The following is a 15,429-nucleotide window of genomic DNA, read 5'->3' as shown; positions in this document are numbered from 1 at the left end:
TGGTCAGTTTCTACAACAGCGACATATACAAAATCAAAGTTCTGCTAGGATGGGATGAAGTCGACATCCTTCCAATGATGTCCTCGTAACTTTTTGGAATCGGTTTATTTTCCATTTGATTTTTCTCAGTTTTCTTCGCCAGATACTATATCTCTGGTCCACGTTTGTTGACGCTTCGAATGACGCACAGCAAAACGTTTACAAAATGGTAAAGAGTACGGAAACCGACTCAGTTTTCCTCAGTACTACATTATTAGGATAAGGTACACACACCATTTGCGATCATCAAAAGAGTTAATGCGACGAAGAAAGGTTATTAGAAAAGAGTATAAAAGCACATCGACCAAGGCTTCTCCACACTCCCACTTCTATGGCACAATGAAAGAAAACCCTTTTCAAGGTGTCACTGGCGCAGGTGTTTCCAGGGACCAACGTTTGCCACCTGTGAGCGAAGAAGAAGAAGAATCTCTTCTCCAAGGCCAATCGCGACAGAGAACAACGGAGTTCATTTCCACGGTCCTTGGCATTTCTGACGAGATTCTGGCTCTTCGCGACCCTTGAAAAGGCTTTCTAGGAACCTTGGCAATCGGGAACTACAATGCTGAGTTGAGTGTTCCTTGACACGAGTCAACAATGAAGTTGTTTCCTTCAAGATGTCTGCAAGCAGCAACGGGTAGTGGTGATTTCGAGGGCCTTTAGCTATTACAGGAAACAGCCACATCTGGAGGCGCTGTCGTAACAGATGGTAGCATGGTCCCCTTGGGCAATGGGAGTGACCGCAAGAGTTGTTTGCTTGAAAGTGCTGCCAAGTTGCAAGGTATAGTTTATGACACCACTCACTTTTATAGCGTTCTCCCAGCGCACATCATCAGGTCCCCAGTTATGTTATGGTGCCTGGATGAACATTCTACTTGTGGAAGGCGTGGTTCTCAAACCCCGAGTTTGTCTCTGTCATGGGAACCATCTCTCGCACCCGATGGGACTTTTTCATGAGCCTGTAGACAGAAACATTGCACAGTTGGGTGGAGGAATATATGCAATAACACATCGCACATCATTATAGTACAGAAACAGGATATCCACAAGACTGTATATATATATATATATATATATATATATATATATATATATATATATATATATATATATATATATATACATGCACACACATATAGTATTATTATGTATGTACGTATATCCTTAAATCCACAGTAGAAAGGTGAGTCAAACAGGGACTTGGAACAAGTACTACTTTCGTAGTAAATTCTACATTTTCAAGTTCGCACTGAATATAAAAGAAGTTGACAGGCCTTTATATACAAAAACAGATAGAGGGGGGCGGGGTTACAGTATATTAATCTGGGAGCCATGTTCTTTAAGCAAAAGAGACAAGGAAAGAGGATCAAGGTGTAATCCTGGGTGGAGATTCAAATTCCTTGTTGACGTCCCTTCGACGAAGACGGTCTCCAGTAGGCTCCTTTTGCAGTGACTTTTGACCCATCAGCAGATTATCGAGGAATCATCCCAGTTAATAGCATCGCCTGTCATAAACCAATGATCCGCAATACCATTATTAGTTAATCCTCTTGAAATGGCATATTTGTGCTGAGAACATCGCACGCTTAGTCCTTTAGAAGTCTGCCCAAAATAAATCTTATTACATTCTTTACAAGGAATACTGTATAAAATATTGTCTGAGTTTGGAGGGCTATTCTTAATTAGTTTATTCTTCAAAATATTATTATACTTAAATACTAAGTAAATATCAATAGTTTTTAAAATAGGTACAGCAGTAATGAAATGAGGATGAAATGTTCTATAGAGAATATTCTTAAATTCTTTGTTAACACTGGTTGGGTTATAATACGTCTTTTTTGTTTTGTTTTTACAACGTTCCAAAAAATATGGAGGGTAACATAATGAATCTCCTATTTTATCAAACATTTTAAACTCATCTCAAAATGACTACCAATTCTAAGAGCTCTGAGATACAAACTGGAAAATGTTGACATCATTATTTGTTTAAATGGTTAGAGTTGAAATGAATATATGACAAGTTATTTATTGGTTTCCTATATACTTTAAAACTAAAATTGGTGTTATTTATAATAACTAAGACATCCAAAAATGGTATACAATTATTTTTTTCATATTCTATTGTGAATTTTATGGATGGTACGAGATTACTAATTGTCTGCAGGAAATCAGGAATATTTACATTTTCTTTTTTGATACAAAAACAATCGTCTCCATATCTAACCAAAATTCCTTAGAGAATAAATTTCTTGGAATAAATCTAGATTTAAAAAGTTCCTTGTAAATATTAGATAAAAGTGGCGAAAGAGGGTTACCCATGGCCATGCCAAATATTTGTTCAAACAAGTTATCATTGAAAGTGAATTTACAATTGTTTGTACAAAGGGATATCAAGTAACAATGACATTAGTAGGTAATCTAGATTATACAAGTCCACATGTTGTGATAAATATTGAAGTAAGTCATCAATAGAAACTTTAGTGAATAAAGATATCACATCAAAACTGGTTCATTTGTCAGTACTGGATAATTCAATATGGGAGAGTCTAGCACAGAAATCAACAGAGTTTTGTAAATGGAAATTTGAAATAGTACGCAGGATAGGTGATAATGATTTAACTAGATATTTAGACAGTCTATAGCTAATAGAACCAGTTGAACTGGCAATGGGACGAATATGGAAACCTCTTTTATGGGTCTTGATTAATCCGTAAGTGTAAGGTAAAGATTGGCCAATGATCGTCACTTTCTCTTTTATTGAACTGAAATCCTTTAGTATAGCTTTTATTTTAGATTTAAAACTTTTCATGACATCAACTAATGGGTCTTTCGGTAGCTTTTTATAAGTACTAGAGTCAGATGGGATAATTCCTCGATAATCTGCTGATGGGTCAAAAGTCACTGCAAAAGGAGCCTACTGGAGACCGTCTTCATCGAAGGGACGTCAACAAGGAATTTGAATCTCCACCCAGGATTACACCTTGATCCTCTTTCCTTGTCTCTTTTTTTGCTTAAAGAACATGGCGCCCAGATTAATAAACTGCAATCCCGCCCCCTCTTTCTGTTTTTGTATATAAAGGCCTGCCAACCTCCAGGAGCAAGAGCCCGTGCCAACACAAGGCTGGCTTAATCTTAAATAACAACTTCTTTTATATTCAGTGCGAACTTGAAAATGTAGACTATACTACGAAAGTAGTACTTGTTCCAAGTCCCTGTTTCACTCACCTATCTACCGTGGATTAAGAATATTCTCAAGTACGTGTTCCTTCCTGCTACATCGGATGTATGTAAACACATAAACATAAGGTACAAACAAATGTCGTTTAATATCCTAATCTCTCTACCTCGGAATACAATTGATAGGTACTTTGTTCCTACCAGGTGGCGAACCACAACACACACACATATATGTATATATTATATATATATATATATATATATATATATATATATATTATGGATATATATATATATGTATATGTATATGTATATGGCATACGTGTTTTATAAAAGCAAACGCAACTAGAACATTATTATTATCAAAAATTGTTTTATCACACTACTAACGGTTACAATTGTAATTAGTCAACAAACAATGTTTTTTTTACACGCAACGACATCTGTTAAAGTAAAAATATACACTTGAAAAAAGAATCACACTAACAACGCGATCGATGGACCCCAAGCTTGATTCCAGGCAAGCGACGGGAAAGGGTGGGGTATGGGGCGAGGGGCCGAAGATGTCAAAGCCAGCCAGAACGACGGACAGAAATTCGGTTCATTTTCTGGAAATCGTACTTTTCGCAGCAACAAAAAACAAGTAATGATTCCCAACCGAGTTTCTTGAACAGCCTATTATGCTGTAAGAGCCGCAGCCCACAAAACTTCCAGCTACGGCCCGGTGGTGTCCTGTCCTATATAGAGTTACCAGACGCACGATCAGGGCTAACTTCAACTTTTAAAACTACTAAGGCCAGATGGCTGCAATCTGGTATGTTTGGTGATTGGAGGGTGGATGATTCGCAGTCCTCTCCTTTTAGCCTCGGCAGTTTTTAAGATCTGAGGGCGGACAGTAAAAGTACGGACAGAAAAATTGCGGACAGAAAAATTGGGGACAGAAAAAATGCGGACGGACAGACAAAGCCATCTCAACAGTTTTCTTTTACACAAAACTAAAAAAAATAAAAAAGACCAACTAACGCAATTGAAGTAACGTATAACGTATGATGAAGGCGATCTTCAAGTACCGCACTCGACGTCAAATCTCACCGTCAGAAAAAAAAGTCGCGAGAGACCCTGACTCTTCAAGCTGGAAGCCAAAGCTTACTCTTTCATCCCTAACAGCGGCCAGGCAATGATAACATGAAAATGACTCGAGGAAGTTTGACTGTCCCTGAATTCCCGTGATATTATTTTTGGCTTGTGCTTCGAAAAGGAAAATGTTTAGTGAGGTTCAAATGATTTGATGAAGAGTTTCATTGATCCAAGGGATGGGTTAATGAAATGACTTCATTTGTTCATAAAATTGTCTCTCGCTGAATTGTCACTGACATCAGCTTTCATATCATTACTTGTAACACATTTTGTAACACTTCTCTAAGCACTTGGAAAACGGTACTCCCGGTAAAATAATGAAAAGACTAGGATCAATGTCATAAAATTGAAGTTATGGCAGATAAAGGTATGATAACGAGGATAAAAATGGTCCAAATCTTGTGCATCAGTCTAAAACGACGTGAAAGGTGAAATTATGTGACGAAGATCTTAAGAAAGAGCCCATTGACTTGAGACCCTCTGAAAAGTGAGTGAATGAGCGAGGTTTGAGATAAGAAATAAAGCGACTGTGATTCAAATCATCCCTTTAATATGAAAACCAGCAGCTGCTAAAAATGTCATTGTCACAAATCAAAGCCGCTGCAGGACAAACACATCTAGTCTTTGTTTACTTTGCCGCACGAGACAACTTCAGTGAGATCCAATGGGGGTGGGAAAAGCAACGGAACGAGACTCAAGCAGTAAGAATTTGTTCTTGAAAACGCAAAATGGGGGGGATGAAGTTTGAATTGAGCCAGCTAGAAGCGAAGGGTTCGGCAGGAATTATTTAGAAAAAGCTCCACATTTGAAAGGAAAAGAAAAAAAACTCGTTTTTCACTACACTAAGAATGGTTCCTATTCTGACGAGTCAATAGCTCGTGGAAAGCACTTACAAATATCCCAGTCCAATAGCGATGAGAAGCGTCGCAGCAAACAGAATCCCGAAGGCAACGGCTATGTCCTTCATAGTACTACCTGCAAAGGAAGAAGAAGAAGAAGATCACAGTCTGGCAAAGGCACCCTATAAATAATTGATGTTCTGCTACAGTGGTTGCTAACCCTTTTCAGTGTTGGCACCACTTCGGAATTTGAAATGCTATTCCGCACATTAGAAAAAAAAAAATTGATTTTTTGTGTGTCGGACTATTAAAGTATATTAATTACTGAGTATATTCAGTAAACCCCAGTTCTCGATAAGAATGGGAATACCTATTTTATCAGAAAAGAAAAGCAGTTATCATGAGTGAAAAATTAATTTTCACTCAAATAAGACGTCTATATATTATCAAAACTTCATGCGAAAGCCAGTCAGTGTGACATTTGTTGTTGCCTCTTGGCAATGACGTAGACTGAGGTGAGAGCTGGTTTTTCTCTCAGCTGAGAGCGATGTCGTTGTCGCTCTGAGCAGAGCAGCCAGGCGCCAGGTGATCCAAAACTCGCTTTCACACGAAGAGAGTCGAAACCGCTACTTTGCAAAGATATGGTAGATGTTGCAGTCAGTGCTTTGCTTTCGTGGAAATGTTTGGGGAATCCTGCCGTTTGTGTTGTCTGAAAATTTTCCAAAATCTTCTCTTCGACATCAGGTTTTTGTGGCATGATCCTATGGCATGCTCCGTATTTCTTCCTTGAATGGGTCTTCTTCAGGCAGCATATGTCGCATAAATGAAAGAGAAACTAATTCATTTACCAGTCATCGCAGCCAAAGAGCAACGCTGAATAAACAATCATCGTAGCGTCCCCGAGAATTCAGTATCGCTGGCCAGGTTGGGAACATTGCTCTCATATTCTAAGAAGTGGTGGTTCCACACAAATCTCTCGGAAGACGCCTGGAGAATCTTTGCCTGTTCAGTAATCAGTTCAATGTGACATTTAAAATGCAAACATATTCGTGCAAGCGCACGTGAACAGTCCGTTTACTCATGTCAGGAAATGGTGTGGTCTAGTCGCGTTTATTGTATTGAAAAATCTTGAGCAAGATTTCCTTTTCTGGATCCTGAGAGTGACTCAACTGTAAAAAGGTTCGATGTCAAGGAAAGCGAAACATGGATATAGACCGAAGATGCAAAACGGCTGTAGAGGAATCATTGTCATATTTTATATTGGTAATTATAATAACGACTGAACTACTGCACATTCGCATGAAGCAAAATATAAATATTTTAAGGAGGATGAGAATGATGTTGTGAAAGGTGCTATGTGGATTTTTTGTTCTGCAAAAAGAGCTAAGATCGGGAGCTGTCTGCTTTCATCAATACTTTCGCCTAAATGTCAGGATAAGTTTTGTGATTATAGGACGTGGAAGGATCGCAGAATGTTCTGGCCTGAAGAGGAAGAGATTTTCCATATTCAAATAATAGAATAGATCAACATCATCAACGTTGATTAAATGGGAAGAAGAAGAAAAAGAAGATAAGGGAGGAATATTCTTATCTAATACGAAGACGCTGAAGCATTAGCGTAATGATGGCGTCGTATAAACTATGTTTGGAATGGCCTTGGATCAAATTTAGGAATATTTGGCTGAATGCATACTGAATTAGTTATCTATTTTATTTAAATCGAGTTCAGGTGGGATGGGGCATTTTTTAAAAACATATTAATCAAATAGTTTGAGAAGAAATACGCATTGTGTACTAAGGAAGATTTGTCTAAATGAAGTTAGTGTCTTTCCTAGTCATTTTCTGTTGCTTAACAATTATTTTTTTTAACTGAGCCGAAGCAGAGCTGATTGGGAAAGGTAAGGGTTGTGAGCCTAACCACGAGAGGCCCCGACTTTCTGTTAATTCACTGGTGACAAACGAACTATTGTGACCGCTGAAAATAGAGCAGCTTAGTGTGTTAGTTCTTTTCTGTTCAAGGGGATACTAATGATGATACTAGAAAATGGGAAGTGAGGCGAACAGAGCCAAATATACGAGCAAGAGAACCAGACATTTAGCTAAATGTGAAAATGAAAAAGTATGAAAACACAAGGACTCAGGTTGTATCTGTGAGAGACACAAAGTAGAATCGACTCACTGAAAAGAAATTGAGATAAAGGTCCATGAAAGGAAATACAAATAATGGTACACTGCAAAAGACAAGGCAAAAATACTTCATAATCCTAGTCTTCGAAGTCAGAAGTTGATCGTATGTTCCAGATACTTACTTTCCCCACTGAGCTTCGCAGCTGGCTCTCTGAAAGAAGAAGAAGAAAAAGACATGACTTCACGTGAGATGTTGGCAGGGCCTTGCATACATTTTTTAAATCTGAGAAAACATTTACATTAACAAATTTTTTTTATTCAACCGTATTACTTTTGCTGTTTTGTTTAATGGCTTTATTTTCACCCTTTAGGGCTTCAGGACTGAGATTGGGAGTTTAAGAAAGCTGAACTTAGACTCATACAGTGTCACTGGTTATCACGTATGGGTTGAATCCTAGAAGACCTTTAATTAAGTAACAATTGAAACACACAGGCTTCTCGGTACAACTAGCGTCTCCTGACGGGGAATATTTGTAATTTACGTTCCTAATAACTTGCCAACAACTGTTTTCATGACTTTGCTCTCGAGTCAATTGTTTCTACTTGTAAAATAAATCTCCATTAATATTTTCAAAGTTGGCGGACGAAAGGTAGAATGAGATAGGCGTTTATGTCTCTCAGGAGATCTCACGTAACTCATCTGCGCGGAAAACCTTCCATTGCGAACTTAATCAGCTTTAAATTATTAGTATTGTGAGCAGCATTAGTAGATGTTATGGTCCTGTTCAGCATGGAATCCTATTTGAACACATAACAGACTATGCTCAAATAATAGGAACTGATAACATATTGTATATTAACCTTGGATGTTCATATGTTTTTTTGCATAATCTTAATCTTGTTACAGAGTCTGCTTACCAATTCACGTAGAAAAGAAAGAATCATCTCTGTTAATCTACCTGCAATACCCCAGATGCTCCAACAAGAAAGGGATCAACAGTTTTAAGGCCTGTCCACACTAGGAAACATTGTTTGCAAACTGTTTGCAAACAATGTTTCCTGTCCAGACCTCAGTTGAAACAATGTTCCAGACCTCAGTTGTCGGCAGGATGCTTTTCGGTGCAGTAGCTTCTTTGTATTTACTTGGCTATTTTAATACACTCGAGGAGGGATAAGAAAAAGAAATAGAGATCGTGAGGAAGTCTTTAAAAAAAGAAGCCTGTCATGCTGACTTAATTCTGGCGGAAATGAAAATAGATACATATGTACATATATACAGATGTACAGGTAAGGTGTAAGGTAAGGTACATACATAGTAGGTAAGGTAATACATAGTACATACATACACACAAGCACATATATATATATATATATATATATATATATATACATTGTACATGTGTATATAATACATTATACATGTGTTTATATACATATACACACAGAAACACTAAATGTTTTCCATTCTGGACGGGAAACAAATATGGGGTAAAAAGTGGTTTGCAAACAGTTTGCAAACTTTGCTTGCAAAACAATGTTTGCTAGTGTGGACAGGCCTTAACAACGAATCTCTCTACCAGTTCAGATCAGGATTGCCACCATTATCAACAGCTGCATTAATGTATAATTACCATCAACTGGAAACTATTAATGAAATCGAAATAGATGCTCAACCTTGAAAAAGGCTCTGTGGATAGTACTAAGTCAGCCTATCATCTTGAAACACTAAATGTTCGAACATGATCTAAACGAACTTATTTCGAATTTATGTTACCTACAGATAACTTCTTGCTGCTATTCAGCCAATGAGAGATACAGTTCTGGGTGTCTTGTTTTTGACTCACAAATCATGAAGAATAGTTTGATCAGGTCAGCTCTACCTCCCTACTGCAGCAGCCTTCCGAATGAGCTTACCTGCACACAAAGCTCCCTGGTGTGTTCAAACATTCCTGATCCCCTTTGCATCTCTTCATAGTGGTGTTGTGACATTCGTCAATATCTAGAAGTAGAATGCGCAGACTTAATTGTCGAATAATATAACTATACTCGGTTTTTTTCCATCTGTCCACCCGCCTGTGGTGTTTGCGTATGGTAACACTGCGTCTTGGGCTTTAGATAGTTACATTCAGCTTACATTCAACAATAATAATAATATCCTATTTCGAATATTAACGGTGTAATTCGCATACAGTAAATTATTAAAACACTTTTCAGTTGCAAATGTACACCCAGATATCCTTTAATTTACCTAAAACTTACATATAGCGTAACTATCTAAAGCCCGGGACGCAGTGTTACCATATGCAAACACCACAGGCGGGTGGACAGATGAAAAAAAAAAAAGAGTATAGGTGCTCACACCTACAACAGTTCCATTCACAAAATTCCCCAATTTAAAGGAAACTTAAGCAACCAGTGCATTTTCGCAGTCCTCTCTGCCGCCTGATGTTACACTTATAATCTCCTGTTATGAACCAAACAAAAACTTCTTTCAGTTTTCTTCTGAAGATTGAAAAAGAAACCCACAAAATCACTTTGTAACTTGTTTACTTTTAAGTATTTACATTTAGTTTTACTACACACTAAATGTAAATACTTAGAAGTAAACAAGTTACAAAGTGATTTTGGGGGTTTCTTTTTCAATCTCCTGTTATGTTCGTGGATCTGTCGACCAGCATTCAGCTCTGAGAGGTTCTAGTCTGTTGTTCGTACTGCTAACAACTCGCAGCATATTTTCATTATACACTACTCCTTTTTAATTAACGAAGTTAGACACAAGCGCGTTTATACTTCAGTAATTAACATAGTCATTGGCTTTTCCTGAGGCGGTTTTGCATAGAAATTTCTGTCTACAAAAAAAAAAAAAAAAAAAAAAAAAATCACATTTGACTTGAAGTTTTAAACGTTTTTTATTTATTTATTTTTGGCTCAATATTTGTGAATCTTAAAACTTCACGGTATTTGTGACAAAAAAAATCACAACTAGCCACGTGCAATAAACCTACTGATCTGATCTACTTATCAGGGCAGAGGCTGGTTGAAATCTACTCTAAGAAAAAAAAAAAAAAAAAACTGGATTCGATAGGCAGATGTGCAGCCGAGTCGGTAGCAACTTAACCTCTCTTGATAGTTCAATGGTCAAAGGTCACTGCACATCATTGTTTGCCAATCCAGGCGACAATTCGAACTGCATAGAAAGCGATGCACTTTTCAATTATAATCCCCCTGGATGAAAGCTACGGTGCAAGTTATTCCCGAGGTTTAGTAAATTTGATATTAAACAGCATCGTAGCTTAATATATGTTAATGTAAAAAAACGTCGCGGGGTATATGGATACATATGTTACACAGTTATGTATGTATATAAAACACCTGTAGTTCGGGCAAGGAACCCCGTAAATGCAGCCCCGAGAGACTTTGGGAGAATTCCTTATTAGTATGTTTTTCAATGTATTTGGAAATTTAAAAACATTAATATTAAAATTCTTGCAAAAACTTGAAATCCTCCGTAAAAGATCATTATATGGTAAAACAAGTACATTATCATTGTTAAAGGCCATTCTCGTAGTAACAGAATAAAAAGTTTGTTGTGCTTTTTGCAAAGCACATTCAACAAAATATTTAGGGTATTTTAATTTTTCCGATATGTTACAAATATTTTCAAACTCTTCCTGAAGAAATTCTGGGCTGCAGATACTATGCCAGGCTCTTAAAAACATGGAGGAAAAAGTAGCCTTCTTCACTTGATTGCTCTGGTTAGAATAATAATGAATGTATGAATTTACATTTGTAGGTTTCCTACACTGAATATTTAAAGACATTTAGAGTACGGTGAACATTTACATCTAAAAATGAAAGACAACCATCCCGTTCTTCTTCATAAGTAAAATTAATGGAAGGTACCAAATTGTTCAGTTTGAAAAGAAACGCATTTGCATTTTCGGTTAGAGACCATACGCAAAAGATATCATCAACATATCTAAACCACAGAACACCATAAGGTAAAATATTTGGTAAAAATCTTTTTTCAAAAAAATTCCATGTATAAATTACTTAAAACAGGCGAAAGAGGATTTCCCATTGCCAAAACAAATTTGTGTGTATAAAGTTTGTCATCAAAAGTAAAAACCGAATCACAAATGCAGAGTTTAACCAGTTCTAAAATGTTATGAGTGGACAAGGATAAATCATAATTATCTAAAAATTCAGATAGATATTCAAGCACGTCATTTACAGGTACTTTTGTAAATAGAGATACAACATCAAAGCTAATCATTTTAAACTTTAAATTATAGTTGTGCTATTTAGTTTTTCTGTCAGATCTACATTATGTTTAATATTAGAATTCGAAATGCTTTCTACTAAAGGTGTAAGAATATTAACCAGCCATTTTGAAAGCTTGAAAGTCCATGACCCAACAGAGCTGATAGTTGGTCTAATGGGGTTACCAGGTTTATGTGTTTTAACAAGACCGTACAAGTAAGGTAAAGTTGGAGATATGGTTACAAAATGTCTAATCAAATCTTTATTATTTTCTAAGATACTTTTGACCTTTTAAAATGAGTAAGCACACGTTCAGATGGACTTGAGGTCAGTAGATCGTAGGTATAGAAGTTCTGAATAAGTATACAGATTCATGGTGCGTTTTCCATTTATTGGTACGCTTCCATTCAGCCCTGTCTCTGGCTTTCTCAAGCAAGAAGGAATACACACAGACATCCTCCGCTCTATTTATACTGGCAGGATTGGCTTGGGGGTGTTGCCATATTTCTACACACAGACATCCTCCGCTCTATTTATACTGGCAGGATTGGCTTAAGGGTGTTGCCATATTTCTACACACAGACATCCTCCGCTCTATTTATACTGGCAGGATTGGCTTAAGGGTGTTGCCATATTTCTACACACAGACATCCTCCGCTCTATTTATACTGGCAGGATTGGCTTGGGGGTGTTGCCATATTTCTCATTTGCAGTGTTCGGTTTGCAAATTACAATGGGGTTATTAGTTGTTTACATAATATTGACATAATATGTAAGTTATTACATGTTAGGACTATGTAACAATACCAGTTCTATAATTTATTGATTTCTTCCTGCGTGGCTCCATTTGGCGTTGTTGACCTCTTCTAGTTCGAGCAGAAAGTAGAGAACAATCCACTTCCAACACTACACAGAGAAACACGACAAGAAACCATCATTACACACTTGATAAACAACATTAAAATAAAGAACACATGCAATTCTAGGGCTGAGAACTAAAAGGGCCAATGTCAAAAAATGGCCGATTGTAGTTAAGACCGTCACTAAACTAGAAATTTATCTCTGTTTCAGTGCTATAATGGCCAACGTTATAAGTTAAGCAATTAACTTATAAAAAAAAAAACTTTCGTTTGCTGTACTTACCTGAATTTTGATAAAGGAAGCAATATTTTAAATGCGTTTTTCTGAAAACATGGTTTTTATGACATTGGCCCTTCTAGTTCTCAGCCCTAGAATTCATATCGGGACATAACACTAACAGAGGCAGTTTTTATATCCACAAGCAAATCCAATTTGAATGCACAAACAGAAGCAGATCGTTCTCTATCTTCTGCTCGAACGAGAAGAAGGATCCGAGGTCAAGGTCAACAACGCCAATTAGAACTACACCAAAACACCACACAGGAAGCAATCAATCATTTTATTAGGGATACAAAGGCGTCCAGCGCTAAAATCCACACTCACCACATTTTAAAAAATAGAGAAAAAAAGGCCTTTAAATTTGCAAATTTAAAAAGGCCATAACTCTTATTTTTCAAGACATTTTCTTCAGGTTTGAATTTTTGGAATGTTTAGGACCCCAAATATATGATGTTATATATGAAAAAATATTAGACTGTGCACAATTTGATTGCCTGATTGTTTGTATGATTGATTGTAAAATTGATGAACAAAATTAATGCTGATGTTTACAAAAAGTACAGATTAAATAATGCAAAATTGAACCATATTCTCATCATCAAAATATACACTCACTTACACCATTCGAAAGAGGAAACGAAGGGGAATCGAGATGTACGATAAAATGCATTTCTCACTTTTGTGGTGAGTGTGGACGAGGCGCCTCATATGTAGAAATAGATTGTAGAATTAATACAGTCTTAAAATGTAATATCACAATAGGTCAATATTATGATAAACAACTACCCACCCCATTGTAATTTGTAAACCAAACATTGTAAATGAGACGTATGGCAACGATATACTTGCTATATCGTGATCCTACCGGTATGAATAGAGTAGAGAGGATGTCTGTATATATTTTAAGGGCTGCTCCGCTCCAGGAGCAAGAACCCGTGCTAGCACAAGACTGGTTGAATCTTAAACAACTCGCTTGAGAAAGCCAGAAACGGCTGAACGGACCGGAGCAATAAATGGGAAACACACTTGGAATCTGTATACTTATCCAGAACTGAAGAATTATTGAAAACAGAAATAAGGAAATATGAAAAAGTCTGCATCAAGAAGTCATTGCCGCTAAGGCGATTGTCTTTAACAAAAATTTTCGGAGAAACTCTGATATATATATATATATATATATATATATATATATATATATATATATATATATATATATATATAAATGTGTGTGTGTGTGTGAGAGAGAGAGAGAGAGAGAGAGAGAGAGAGAGAGAGAGAGAGAGAGAGAGAGAGAGATCGTTTGTGTGTACCATAGGCTTCCCAACAAGGACAAAATGTCTTATATATTAAGAAATTATGATTCACCCTCCAGTCAGTCGGAAATTAATACTGGTGATGCACAACATTATTTTTCTTTCCATCCTTGTGTTTTACATCAAACAATGTTGAATTCATCAAGAAAATCAGAGCAAATAATAAGGAAAAGAAGAAGAGGAAGAAGAAGAAGAAGAATGTCGCTGTCGAAGTGAAACCAATTTATCCTAAAACCCATTTCCTAATTGGGTAAGGGGCTAAGGGCGGCCCTCGAGGGACGATCACCCACCTTCGCAGAAGGCGAGCGTCCCTCGCATGTTGATCCTGACGTAGCCGCTCTTGCAGCTGCATCGGTGTCTGCCAGACGCGTCTTTTCTCGGAATGCAGTCGAATAAAGTGCTTGGGCAAGGATTGTCTTTACAAGGATCTGAAAAGAAGATAAGGTCTCATTTTTACTGTTAACTATTTATCCATGATTAACATTTATTTCATGATAACTGATTCCTGATTAAAGAAACGTTTAGACCTGGAGGAGAGACCCATTAGGCCTAATGACCTATTGGGAGAGAGAGCCTCAGCATACCTATACCTCCCTACTATAGACGAACCAAAATGTCGTGGAGGATGACGAGAGGTGTCATCAGAATGCTACATATTTGAATCTAAAAGTTTAGGTCTATTTCCCTTGTAGACAAAGGAAAAATCTCATCGGTAGCCTATATTAGTAAACCCGGATTAAGTTCTGTACTGTATGGTGCGAGATCAATCCCTCCACCGACAGTTTCGTTTCTTACTTTTTTTCCTTCTTTTTCTTCTCTTATAAATGATCATAAATAGTTTACATACATCTGGAATACTGGTATAGCTTCACGCGTCCATTCGTAAACTCTCGTCACATCGGTCTAGGGCTCGTCCCAGTTTCCCCTCGCTCTTTCCATTCTGAAGCAGCAAGAACACGCCTGCAAATACTTTTTTTTTTTTTACGGGGTGAGTCGAGTGAGTGACAATGTACTTACAACACGCTGTTATATATAGACGAAGATGAATGACCTAACGATTTTTATGGCTGTATAATAACGAGTTAAATTCTAATCATGCAAGCTGAAATTTCAAAGACGTGACCCCAATACCCGATAAAATCTTTCAGTAAGATCAACTTGGCTTATAAGGAGTTTGGAGGCAGTCTTATTCTGGGATAAGCAGAGCAATTAAAAGATTATGAATGTTTATCTCTTTTCAAATCTCTAGATCTGTATGCTGCAAAGAGTCAACCATACCTTGCCTTTGTGTTTCTTTGATAGACTATCGTTAAAGCATAGAAAAAGTCTTTTCAAGATCTATTTATCCTTTTAAATCTCAGCCTCGAGGTTGACTCCTTCTTTATGACTTTACCTGA

The 15,429-nt window shown here is 37.0% G+C and overlaps 2 protein-coding genes across 2 annotated transcripts in view; one reads left to right on the top strand and one right to left on the bottom strand.

Annotated features, from left to right (window-relative positions):
• Positions 1-15,429, top strand: part of LOC135212921 (ATP-dependent RNA helicase Ddx1-like) — a 407,348-nt gene that overhangs the window by 35,857 nt on the left and 356,062 nt on the right. The window lies entirely within an intron of this gene.
• LOC135213255 (uncharacterized) lies at positions 553-14,456 on the bottom strand. The gene is made up of 5 exons (XM_064247233.1): positions 14,323-14,456; positions 9,231-9,315; positions 7,499-7,527; positions 5,244-5,325; positions 553-995 (listed from the first exon to the last, which is right to left on the bottom strand). Exons 1-5 carry the CDS (start codon positions 14,348-14,350, stop codon positions 908-910), a joined length of 312 nt encoding a protein of 103 aa, XP_064103303.1. The 5' UTR covers positions 14,351-14,456; the 3' UTR covers positions 553-907.

Source organism: Macrobrachium nipponense, chromosome 42 (genome assembly GCF_015104395.2).
Source record: "Macrobrachium nipponense isolate FS-2020 chromosome 42, ASM1510439v2, whole genome shotgun sequence".
Classification (NCBI taxonomy): domain Eukaryota; kingdom Metazoa; phylum Arthropoda; class Malacostraca; order Decapoda; family Palaemonidae; genus Macrobrachium; species Macrobrachium nipponense.
The sequence above is the reverse complement of the archived record's forward strand: the minus strand, read 5'-3'. Positions and strand labels throughout refer to the sequence as shown.

Bases quoted from the DNA above. Each gene is read 5' to 3' on its own strand.
- LOC135213255 (XM_064247233.1), bottom strand. From the start codon at position 14,350: ATGCGAGGGACGCTCGCCTTCTGCGAAG. The intron at 5,326-7,498 runs GTAAGTATCTGG...CTTCCTTTGCAG, and splicing joins TGCGAAGCTCAGTGGGGAAA to GTAGTACTATGAAGGACATA. The intron at 996-5,243 runs GTAAGTGCTTTC...TTCTGTCTACAG, and splicing joins GCTATTGGACTGGGATATTT to GCTCATGAAAAAGTCCCATC.